The 13,568-nt window shown below is 26.2% G+C and overlaps 2 protein-coding genes across 3 annotated transcripts; one reads left to right on the top strand and one right to left on the bottom strand.

Moving 5' to 3' along the window:
- Positions 1–1,396: 1,396 nt before the first annotated feature.
- On the bottom strand, positions 1,397–6,309 carry LOC411121 (WD repeat-containing protein 48). The gene is made up of 12 exons (XM_006569500.3): positions 5,853–6,309; positions 5,237–5,453; positions 4,857–5,069; positions 4,489–4,784; positions 4,211–4,399; positions 3,831–4,139; positions 3,662–3,764; positions 3,413–3,578; positions 3,121–3,312; positions 2,794–3,040; positions 2,598–2,722; positions 1,397–2,536 (listed from the first exon to the last, which is right to left on the bottom strand). The coding sequence occupies exons 1-11, from the start codon at positions 5,898–5,900 to the stop codon at positions 2,660–2,662; spliced, it is 2,043 nt and encodes a 680-aa protein (XP_006569563.1). The 5' UTR covers positions 5,901–6,309; the 3' UTR covers positions 1,397–2,536; positions 2,598–2,659.
- A 599-nt stretch (positions 6,310–6,908) lies between these two features.
- On the top strand, positions 6,909–13,300 carry LOC411122 (splicing factor 1). Of its 2 annotated transcripts, none has more exons than XM_394596.6 (9): positions 6,909–7,298; positions 7,569–7,721; positions 8,337–8,412; positions 10,144–10,296; positions 10,376–10,482; positions 10,800–10,966; positions 11,035–11,193; positions 11,272–11,549; positions 11,619–13,300. In XM_394596.6, the coding sequence occupies exons 1-9, from the start codon at positions 7,100–7,102 to the stop codon at positions 12,172–12,174; spliced, it is 1,848 nt and encodes a 615-aa protein (XP_394596.2). In that variant the 5' UTR covers positions 6,909–7,099; the 3' UTR covers positions 12,175–13,300. The 2 variants fall into 2 exon arrangements, with proteins under 2 accessions (XP_394596.2, XP_006569562.1); XM_006569499.3 differs by having other exon boundaries at positions 6,953–7,017.
- Positions 13,301–13,568: the final 268 nt, after the last annotated feature.

Genomic DNA, 13,568 nt, shown 5'->3' with positions numbered 1-13,568 from the left:
AATAAGATAAACAATCAACTCTTTCAATCAGAATTTTATAGGTGTGAGACGATATCTATTTGATTCTAAAAATAAAAAAAAAATAATTATTTATAATTATAAATTTCTATCAATTATATAACATTAGATAATAAATATTAGAATTATTGTGATTAATAAATTAATATTAAAAGCAGTTGTACAGAAAAATCTTTTTACAAGAAATAGGTGCACTGCAGAAATTTTTGTTTAGTATAAAATTTGGCACCATTTTACAATCTTTTCTTTTTTTTCTTCTTTTTAATATGAGAACTTTTATTTTGAGAAAATCTATTTGTCCCTTATTAAAAAGAGGGTATATAATTAGTTTTGATTTAAAGATTTCATGTTTTAAAAGTATAATTACAAGCGCTTTTTTAATATTATACATTAATACTTCCATTAATGAACAATGTTGTCTTCAGTGAAGAAAGCTCAGTTATAATATTTTACGAATACTGTATGAAATGCATGTCTCGTGTGTAAAATAATTACAATATTATCTACAAGTGAAGCTATGAAAAAATATACTAAATTTTTATGAATTTGCAATTATGCAATTATTTATGATATAAAAAATTATAGTATGAAAAAAAATAAACAATAAAGTTTTTTTTACAATGAAACAAAAAAAAAGTAAATTATCAAAAAATTTCATTCAATAGTTAATACTTAAAATTTATGAAGAGAATTCTTATAAATATATAACTAAATATTAGATTCTGATAAAATATTTTCTATGATTATGCACCACAATAACATTAACTTACAATTCATATTATTTTTAAAAGATCAGTAGATTATTTCATAATTTAAATGCCCTCTACAACTTATAATCTAGGATCAGGCACATATTGATTTTCTGTTGCAATAAGGAGGGTCATTTTATGAAAATACATTTCACTTAAGAAATGAATAAAATATATATAATGATAAGAATCAAATGTGGCAATAATTGATACTGGATCTTTGCAAAAATATACATATAATACCGATATATAAACATAAAAATGAATCAAACTTAACTGTAATTTTACAATATTTTTGGTAGTTATTCTATTAATCAACGTCCTTAGCTCGAAAAATATTTATCACAGAGCTCTAAAAATTCCTAATAAAAATAAAGAAAAAACTAAGTTATAATAACTAATTCTTTTTTACATTATTAAATAAGTATAGCAAAAACTTAGCAAATAAATACTTACACGATATGTAGCAAGTAGTATTAAAATGTAACAATAGAATAATCTCTAGATTTATTAAAAAATTGCTTCTATGTCATTTTTATAACACAAAAATTACAACATTTAGGGCCATATTTTTAATAAAGAACATTTTTCTCTTTATCTTTTTTTTCTCTCATCTCTTCCTCTTATTCATTTTTTTTTTTTTTTTAGAAAAGTTAAGCGTTTATCCCAATTTCGTAAAATTGGTGCAAAGGCTTTGATTTTTGATATATTGGATTTTATGTGTACAGCCCATCACCATAATTAAAGAATCTTACTTACAATCGCATTTATATGTACAATTGATAGGATTCTAATAAAATGGATGTTTTAACATATGATTAACTACACACTTTGTGTTTTTTTACCTATTATAGACTTGTCTTCTAAAATCAAATTCTGCCAATATATTTTTAGTTATTTTATCAATAATTGTAATGTATTTATGTTTTTTTTTTTTTTCATATTATATATCCGTTCATGAATTATGAATCATTATATATCCGTTAATGAAAAGTTTAATTAATTGAAAATATTAAAGGCAGAATTTAATCTTATTATATCGAAGACATACTATGTTACTTCCCATATTATTATAGGAAATATTAAATTATTAATTTGGCTGTTCAATTTTAATTTGATTAATGATAAATTGACATTTTCCTCTTCCTGTTATAGTTTGCTTTTTTTTTTTTATAAATAAAAAGGCAGGTGTGTGGAGTATTGTTTATACATATATATCTCTTTGATTTCATTTCTTCAATTACATTTGTTTCTAATTTTATCAAAAAAATAAGGATAGATATTATTTACAAATCATAAAAACATATAGCTACATGGAATTAATAAAAAAAAATTCAAAAAGCATGAGAAAACATGGTATTTAGAAGTTACACTCAATAATAATTTCCTGGGCCATACAATTTATACTTTTTTTGTGCTTAAATTTTTTTTCAATATTTTTAAATTGGGAAGACTATAAATGGCTGACAGTAAATACTTCGCATTAAAATACAAAAAAACATATTTTTAAAAATAAAATAATTGAAATTATTTTTGTATTTGGCCACAGGATATAAATGTACAAATATGAGCAATTTATACTAATGTTTCCACACATTATTGCCTTTAAACTCATTTAATTTTAAATAGTCTACATGTAACCTGGCTTTTATTCGTCTTCAGTCGCAGCATCTAATGAAACATTCATCGAAATTCGATTGAATATTTCATAAAAAGAAGGTAGTGTGAAGTTGCACACTCTGCAACTAGACCACATATTTTCCGTAATTCTGCAATATTTTTATATTATTATTTTTAATAAATAAGTATTGTATAAAAGTATTTACTTACTTTATGACGGTATAAAACCAGGCACATTTTCGTGATCTCTGTTCCGATATACTTAGCCCTAACTATTTTACTGGCCGAAAATGAAGTATTAAATCTGCTGAACTTTTCCAAATAAAATGTCTGACCTAAATTAAAAATAGAATTATAAATTTCATAGATTTAAATAAATATTATTGCATAAAATATTAGAACATACAGTTCTTAAATCCATAGAAGGATCTAAAACTTGATCATTACATAGCAATTCTACTTTTTCTTCGGCCAGCGAAGAATTATCAGCATTTGAATCTGTATTTGTTCTATCTCCTGCTGGAGATCCTCCAGAAACTGTATTTCCAGCACCTGCTACTGATCCTGAGTCACTTCCAGCACCAAGCACTTTATCGCAAACATGTTCTGCTACTTTACGAATTTGTATAAAATCGTTTGCGATTAAGCGATCTCTTAAAATATATATATAAAATTCATATTATAAATATATTATTTGATAATATTTAAAGAAAAAACTTTATTTATTACATACTTTTTTAAACTTTTTACGCCAGATGTGGCATGTGGAAGAATATAAAATGATATTTTAATGAATTGTGGAAGATTTTTATCCACAACAATATTAACTACCCATGCTGGTACAGTTTCATTTAATAGTACTCCTTCCATTTCTCCCGCAGCATCCCTAACTAATAATCTATATAAAGGTCTTCCTCCTACTTCACTAAAATGTAATTATAATTTTATTGTAAATTATAATTCAAAATATTTAATTAAATTTCTTATTAAAAAAAAAAAAAAAAATTAATATAATATTTTTGTACCTAAATATAACAGGTGTGTGGGTTGGTACAGAGAAATATAGATTTCCTCCTCTAGTATGCATAGAACCATTACCATCATTACTGTTGCCCTCATTTTCATCGTCGACGTGTAATGGTCTCCACCAATGTTCAAGTAGAGCTTGTAGTAAAAGATTTCCATAATTCACTAAAAAAAAAAAAAAAAATTTAAGAAACAACACAAAAAAATAATAAAATAATAATAAAATAAATATAAAAAATAAATATTACCTTTTTGATCTACTGCATCATTTTCTGCAAGTCCAGTTTCTTTTGCAGAAACCCATGCAGAAAAACAATCATTTTCATCTTGACCTAAATGAATGGTCAACATCTATAAAAATATTAAAAATTATCTTCAATTTCGCATATATTAAAATTTTATTATAAGATTACATACCCCAGTTTTAAGATCTATACTAAACCAATTTGGAACATACACCATTTTATTTCTTTTTTTTATCTCTTGTTCAAAATCTATCTTTCCTAAATCTTCAACTTTACGCGCCTTTAATACATCATATAAAGCTACATTTTCTTCTGTATCTTTTGTTAGAACATGTCTTCGATCATTTAAAACATGACAATGCCGTATCGCTGGAGCACCTAATATTTTTTGTGCAGGTTCTGTATTTTTAGGTGTTATCCCACTAGCAGAATCACAATAATCTTCTATTCCTAATTCTTGCCAATCTTTTTGACTTATAGACTATAATAAATTTCAAAATATTATTTATACTATTAACAAGATTTTTTTCTATATAATAAAATATACAATACCCAATTATTTATAGTAGATTCACTAGTTGCTACCCAAATACTAGATTGATCAGGTGTCATAACCATTTTTAACACAGGTGCTTTTTCTTCACAAATAACTGTATACCTTTCAGGATAACATGATAATTCAGTCATTACAACTCTTTTGTCTCTACCTCCTGATATTACATGACTGAAAGTATCTGTTGCCTAAGAATAATTATTCCAGTATAATAATTTACACTATTTATTATATTAAAATATTAATAAAGAACAAAAAGGAAGAAAACTGTAATTACCAATAATGCCCAAACACCTTCTTTATGTACTCTATAAGTTTGGATACATCTTTGTTGCCCCAATGACCAAAGTTTAATTGTTCCATCAGAACTGGCAGATAAACATTGAGTACCATCTCTATTTAATACTAATGCTTTGATATTATCCATATGACCGCGAAGTTTCATTAATTTAGTACAGTGTCTTGGATCCCATACTCTTAAAACTTTTTCTGTGCTACCACTTACTATAATTGTTCCAATTTGATTCATGGCAAGACTATATATAGAATCTTTATTTCCACTAAGAGATGATGCTGTAAATTATTCAAATAATTAAATAATATATAAACAATAATAAAAAATTTAACTATGTATTAATTTTTTACTTGTTACTGTATTGTTGCTTGCTGTAAGAGCAGTTAATGTATTTACATCCCATAAGAAGATTAATTTATCTAAACCACCACTAGCAACTTGCTCTTTATCTTTAGCATATGCTAGAGCTTTCACATAATCTTTATGTGTTCTTAAAGTAGACATACAAAAACCTTTATGTGCATTCCATACTTTTACTGTAGTGTCAGAACTGGCTGATATTACTAAAACGATTATTTTTATTAATTAAAAGTGATTCTAATATTAATATAACAATGTTAATTTAATGTGACATATTATATATATGAATATAATATATTAATATAATTATAATATAATTATAATATAATATATTAATATATTAATTTAAAAATATGAAAAAAATACGTACAATTTTTGCCACCACAACATAATACTATATCATTAACCCAATCTGTATGATGTTCCATTGATTGAATGTATGGGTCTTTCATATTTTTGCAATTCCATATCCTTATAATGCTATCTCTACCTGCAGAGTAAAGCCTATGCAAAGCTGGATCATATTGTAATGAATTAATTCCAGCTCTATGCCTTTTTTCCACTTCATCTCTTATAACCATGGATACCTTTATTAAATATATAAAATAATAAAATAATTGAAATATTCTGAATATATATTTTTATTAAAAATAAATTTATTGAAAGTCTATAAATATAGAAAGTCATTTATGATATTATTCGTTACAAACAACATTATTAATTATATGATTAAAAGAAAATTATGAAATCGATAAATAATTGCATATAGTACAAACAACAAATATGAAAAAATCATAGATCAATCGTATTTCTATTATTTCACACACCATCATGTGATTTTTTTAACGATCGGCATATCAATATTAATCAGCATGTAACAATGTCGTTTTCATAAAAATATTTTATTCGATTAAAAAATATATATATATCTGAAAAGCTACGTTGTAATAATGTTTCAAAAGAAAAAAAGTATTACGAACAAGTACCTGTACTTTCTTTCGAGCACTTTGCCCGCCTGTCTTATGAGCTGCCATTATACCGCGAACTGTTCTATAGTTTTGTACTTAAAGATAATAGAGAAAAACATTCGAAATGTACTACAGTTAAACTGTAACACTTGCACGTTCCGATGCGTTGAAACCACGCAGTAGTTTCATCGTTGATTACATAGGAAACCTTACATGACCAGAAGGTACTGCGTTTTCAACGCTCGTAAAAAACAATCCAGTGCACATCACACTGAAATTTAAACAGCTGTCAGACTATCAGATACAAACAGTGTTCATGACGATCAAATATAGATACTGTTAATGTTCTAACGCCGGTATCAATAAACTCCGACGTTATACACATAACGTTACATCACGTTTCAGAACATCGGACAACGTTTCGACACCATTGTTGTGATTGAATAAAGCCGGATATGATTATCATTTGTATCTTAACAAATATTGTATTTATTTGATCTGTAAAAAATAGATCTTAATATAGGATAATTTTAAATAAAATTAATAATAATAAAATAAATTAAAATTAAATTTGGATTTAAAAAATCAGTATTTTAAGAATTATATCTTGTAACCAATAGTAATCTTGTAACCAATAGTTGTACAATATGCAATTGTGAATATATATCACTGCATTTATTACAACCAATGAAAAATAATAAAATATTGCATTTGGATGTATGTTTTATATATTATTTTTAAAAATTATTCCAATTAAAATAATAATTTTATAATTTATTAATCAAAAAATTTCAATAGATTATTAAAAATTATTTATAAATGGTATTAAATAGAAAATGCAATACTATTTTATATTTTGCTAAATTTAAGAACGCAAGACAATTATTCTTACAAATAATAATTATTTTTTATAACATCTTAAAAAATATAAATTAACGTATTAAAAAATATAAAATGTCACACTTATTTCGCTAATAAAAAAATTAATGCAATAATTTAAATCTTTTTTTTTTTACTTCTTTTTATATTTATTTTGTTAAAATTGAAAGTGTTCCAAAACTCATCAAAGCGCCAACTAGCGAGAATATTCTTTATTAATTCTACCCGAAAAGACAGCATCCGTCTCCGGTACGCCCATGAAAGAGGCAAAGGTGTCCGTCAGTTGAATGCCGCCATTTTCGTGGTGTGTAAACGTTCTGTTGATTTTGGAAAAATAAGCGCATGATCATTTTGACGTATCATACGTCTTTGGCAAGTTCTACATCATGAATCAGTCACGGAATTTTACATCATTATTAAATCCGAGTTATTTGCAAAACGCGCAACAAAATGCTGCGACTGCAAACGCGGCTGCCGCTGCAGCTGCAGCAGCTGCCGCGGTAAGTGCTGCAATTGCAAATGGAACACAGCTTAACACCAATTCCAATTCCACAACAAATAACACAAGAAAACGCGAAGCGGAAAGTACGTTTGAAAGTTTCTTAATATGCCATTGATTTTATTTTTGTATCATGTTGCGCGACCTGATTTCTTATGTACAATTTGCTTAATCATATGATTTTATGTAGCTTAATATATAATCATATAATTTTCAATTCTTGATCTTTTCATATAATATATAGGTGCTGCATAATATGTGATCTTTTTTTATTTTTTAAAAAAAATTTAAAATTTATTTAAACATTAATGTAGAAAAAAATTTCAAGAATTGTAAATAAATTAGACATATTGTAGGTGATGGTAAACAGGAAAAAGAGACGAAAGAGGAACGTAGGAAGAGGAGGAAAACTAGATGGAGCGGTAGTGAACATGACAAAACTTTTATACCAGGAATGCCTACAGTTCTACCAACAAACCTGACTCCTGAACAGGAGAAAGCTTATCTCTGTAAGTTTATTTTCTGTATTTCTTTGATCATCATTTCAATTTAATTATGTATTATATATATACATATATATATACATATATGGGCAGGATATGATTTAAGAATCATGCTTCTGTGTATAAATTTTTGAAACTTAATTTGTAGTACTATAAAAGATGTAAGTATGTATATATTGTTAAAAATTTATATTTGCCAAAGGTAATTGCCCTTTAAATATTTTCAACAAGCGAGTTTGGCAATAGGAATTGCCAATTTTGCTAAATGATGAAGTTATCAGATTTCTTAGATTATTTAAATAAATTATATTAAATTTTCTATCAATTTTATTTCTTGTATATTTATATATATATATCAAGGTTTATCACATATATATAAAATATTAAAAGAAAATAAATTATTTAAAAAAACTATATATATATTGAGGTATATTTTATAATTTATAAAAAGAAGTAGAAATTTATTCAAGAGAATTTACAAAAATTCAAACAAAATACTAGACTTAAATGAATATTCTATTCTTTTGAAACATGCTTACATTATAGAATGTATATTGGTATGGCAAATTGGCAATATCTAACTGTTGGGGTTTCCGCCCCCTCTAACCCGTTGGTTTACAGTTCAGCTGCAGATTGAGGAAATCAGCAGGAAGTTACGCACTGGAGATCTTGGAATTCCACTTAATCCTGAGGAAAGGTTTGAACGAAACTTACATACCAAAAATGACCATAACATATCTACAATACCTATCTACTGACCATTCAGCAGCCCATAAATACAGGGGCCTTATGATATGGCTCCAGTACAGTTAATGTGGGATACTGATGTCTGTTTGAAAAGATTGGGCTTGATTAAAGCCACCACGCAGCACAGAAGATGAATTTTGATAATATTGGTTTGCCCTAAACAATTTCTTTTACTAATTCATTTTTATTAAACACTGCTACAAAATTCTTGCTAGATATACATTTAAACAATTTAGGGCAATAATTAAATAGTTATTAATTATAAATAATTAAATATAAAAAAATAAAGCATTTTTATAATAAATATATTTTGAAAATAAAAATGCATTGTTTATATATAAATGCGTCTTTTAACATTTGATACAATTAAAAAATAATTATAGTAGCAGTGTTTAACATACAGTGGGTATTCTAGTCCATATATTTTCTAAAATAGTTATATTCTTGCACATGTAGGGAAATTCAGAGGTGTTCCTATGCAGAATGCTTTATTCAAGTTAATAGGCTGTATTTCATTATTGTATTGACCAATTAATAAAATAATTTTGTGCATAGGGCACCTTTATAAATTTTTTTATTAGGCTGCCGTGATTTGCACGGCATTTTATATTTGTTGTTTAATACCACAGGATTATTTATCATTAATTAATAAAAATAGATTATTATCCTTAATCACAACTTAATGACCAGATTTCAGGCAAATAATGAAATTCATAAAAATATAATTGATAATATAAACATAATACTATAAAGATCAATATTACGTTACTTTCAGGTACAACTTAAATAAATACACATTAATTTTTCTAATAAATTAATTTACTCCAATAGGTTTAACTTTTCTGATTTTAGCTGGAACCATTATTTTATATCATTGTGTTTCATTAGTATTATACAGTATAGTAAGATATACAAACTATTAACTAATCCAAAAAAATTATTTCCTAATAATCACAGGATCAATCTTAGCAGCTGACATCATACCGATTTCTGCCGTGCACAAACGCGCAGTCTTCCAGGTGTTACCTACTGAATAGATTTATAGCAATGTTATACTCAACATTACATAATTTTTTATTCTTTATTTTCATATCTTGACACTGTTGGAAAAAATTAATTTTTTTTTTAAATTTAAATAAATATATAACATTTTAAAATTAATTAACAATTTCATTATTAGAAACATTTTTTTAGCTTGTAAATTATATAATAATTATTTCAGATTTAATAGATCAATCTTTTAAATATAAATTATTCAATTATTATTAATTATTAAGGTTTTTATTTAGTACAATATTTCATTTCTAATGAAAGATCAAAAATATATATAAAAATAATATATTATTCAATTTTTTTATTATTCAATTTCAGTTTTTTAATAACAAAAATTAAAATTTAACTTATTTAATGAAAAATTTTACATATATTTTATAAATGATTTCTTAAAATTTTCCAACATGGTCAGAATTTCTTTTATTTGTTAAAAAGACAGAAAAGAAATATATGTTAAAGAAAAAATATAATTAAAGCCTAATAACTTTGAAAATCAATTACAATGTTATCTTAGTTTCCAATCTTCCACTTAATCACACAATCATAGTAGGATCAGGTTGCTTGTATGCTAGTACCATCTTAATGCAAACTTTGTTTCTTGACAAAATTTTATTTTTTTATTTTGCAGATCTCCATCTCCAGAACCTATATATAGTAGTGATGGAAAACGGTTGAATACGAGAGAATATCGTACTAGACGTAAATTGGAAGAAGAGCGTCACAATCTTATTCAGAAGATTCTCAAAATTAATCCAGAATTTAAACCACCACCAGATTATAAGTAATTAAAAATATTTTTTTATTTATATATTTAGAATTATAATATGAATGATTTATTGTATTTAAAATATTATTTTTAGACCACCAATTATACGAGTACATGATAAAGTAATGATTCCTCAAGAAGAACATCCAGATATTAACTTTGTTGGTCTTCTAATTGGTCCACGTGGAAATACGTTGAAATGTAAATTTTAGATATTCATAAATATATAATATTAATTATATAATATAAATATATAATATAAATTATATATAATATTATTCTTACTCAAAAAAGTTTTTAAAAATGCAAATATGATTAATCATTTTTAATATGATAAAATGATATAATATAAATATAAATATTTAATATATATTAATATATTAAATAATATTAATCATATATACAAATAATTATAGCTACATATATATTAATATTGCGTGACGATCATTTTTTTTATTAATTTATTATATATAATTTTTATATAAATTTTATTAGTTTTTTTTTTTTGTATTTTATAGCAATGGAAAAGGAAACTGGAGCAAAGATAATAATTCGTGGTAAAGGTTCTGTAAAAGAAGGAAAAGTTGGAAGGAAAGATGGACAACCTTTACCTGGTGAAGATGAACCTTTGCATGCATACATTACTGCTAATAACTTGGATGCTGTAAAAAAGGCCGTTGAAAGAGTGTGTAATAGTTTTATAAATTATTATATAATTATTTGTAAATATTTCATTAAATTATTTTTTTGTAGATTCATGAAATTATACGACAAGGTGTGGAAGTACCTGAAGGACAAAATGATTTGAGACGTAATCAACTTAGAGAATTGGCTTTATTGAATGGAACATTACGTGAAAATGATGGACCACGTTGTACTAATTGCGGTGCATCCGATCATAAATCATGGCTGGTTAGTACATAGATATTTAAATACAGTACATAGATATTTAAAGCAGATTAATTTCATTCTTATCTTATTTATTAATAGTGTCCGGATAAACCAAATGTGACAAACAACATAGTATGCTCAAGTTGTGGTGGAGCAGGTCATATTGCACGTGATTGTAGATCTAAGAGACCTGGACAAGGTGGACCAGCTGCTGCAGGCATGGGAGGAATGGGACCAGGTGGAGATAAAGCTAAAATAGATGAAGAATATATGTCTCTTATGGCAGAATTAGGTGAAGGTCCACCACCTGATCGTTCTAAAACTGGACAACCACGTCAACCAAATCCAAATCCTAATTATCCTGGTCTTTTTGATAGGTAAATTTTATCTTTCATTAATATAATTAATTTTTGTATAAATAACTACTTTTTTTCAATTTTGTTTAGACAACAAGCACCTCGTGCTTTAATGGCAGCACCAGCACACCCGCCACCACAAATGATGCAAGGTGGACCAATGATGCCTCCGCCAGGAATGGCTCCACCACCATGGAGTCAAGGAGAAGTAAATAATATGAATGGTATGAATATGCAGTGGCAACCTCCAGTTAGTATGCCTCCACCACCTGGTGTAATGCAACCACCTCCACCACCGCCTGGTTCCACATCTCAACCAAATATTCCACCATTGATGCCTTGGATGGCCGGAAATAATCAACCACCGCCACCAGGACAAATGCCACCTACACAAATTCCACCACCTGGAATGGGTATACCACCATGGCAACAAGGACAACAAGGACCAATGCGTCCACCTCCACCTGGAACTGCTCCACCACCAGGTTTTCCAGGATGGCAACCACAACAAATGGGCGGATGGCCACCAGCAGCTCCTGTTCCTCCCCCACCTCAACAACAAACACCAGCTCCACCTGGCATTGATCTCAACACTTTACCTACATTATTAGCACAACCACCTCCCCCACCACCACCAACTAGTTAGTGTAAAGAATCATCATACCATCTAATCAAATCTTTATTCGTATAATAGAGGGATATTATTGGTCGTGTCAGTAAATAGATTATAATATTGGACTGAAAACAGTTAACTATTAATTAGTTGAAATGATTCACGATTTTAAATAGCCCGTTCGTCATATATGGCTTTGTTCTTTATAAGTAAAGAAATATATAGTTAGATAAATATTTTTCAATCCGTCTTAAGGACCATATATTCTTTATAGAAAATTACTTTAGAATTCATGATATTTTCGGAATTTTAAATTAAAAATTTGTTTTGGTTACCATTACTTTCAACATTGTACGTATCTAAAGCTTTCTTACAAATATAAATGTAAGTGATATACCAAACACAGTTTTATAATGTTGTTTCAGGCACTTTATAATTTTTACTATATGTTTCTCTAAACTTAATATCATATATATTATAACTTAGAACATAATTTACTTGTATTTTGTCAGTAGTATGCATAATACTTTGTAGTATTTCATTTGTTGTTCTGTACAAGTACAATTATGATCTACTCTTGCTTCAATATATTACCTATTGTGAGGACAAACATTATATAATAATCAACAAACATTATAATAAATAATCAGAACGAAAATATGTTTTTTTATGGAACTGATATGTACTATGTTCCTATAATAATATTATCCATTACTAATATTAATATATATAATTATTATAATTAATTTTATATTACGATTTCAATAATTTTGATGGATATAATTTGTCATCATGAAATATTAGGTGATACAATGAAGCATCAGAATTGTAGCTTGTGCAAATAATAATTTGTCAATTTTAAATTTCACATTTAGATTATTTATATGTTAAGTATAATTTTTGCAAAAAGGTCTTTTTCACACATATATTTACAATTCATTCATTATCAAAATGTATATTGTAAACGTCCAAGCGCAATAATTTCGTATCACTGATTCATTAATAAGAAGTAAATTTATTGAACAAAAATCTTAAATTATATAAAACATTCGCTTTATATAAAATAATATTAGTATTGTGTGTTACATTTAGAACACAGTTTGTGAAACTTCATAGCTTAACGTGTATATTAATTACACAATAAAGGTATTAAAATATATATTGTTTATATATTTTTGAACACTCTATAGAAAAAATTTATATGTAAACAAAATATATATATGATATATAAAAATATATAATAAAATATAAAAAACATATATATATATATATATATAATATCTACGATATTAAAAAAAAAATTTTTGATGAATTAAGAAAAACAAAAGTAATCGAAATTTTTAAAAATAATAAGAGAATAAGAATATATAAAAAATTATAGAATCAACGCTATCTTTTGAATACCGTAAATAAAACATAAAAAAAGA

The sequence above is a fragment of the Apis mellifera genome, linkage group LG5 (assembly GCF_003254395.2).
Source record: "Apis mellifera strain DH4 linkage group LG5, Amel_HAv3.1, whole genome shotgun sequence".
NCBI classification, from domain to species: Eukaryota; Metazoa; Arthropoda; class Insecta; order Hymenoptera; family Apidae; genus Apis; species Apis mellifera.
The sequence above is the reverse complement of the archived record's forward strand: the minus strand, read 5'-3'. Positions and strand labels throughout refer to the sequence as shown.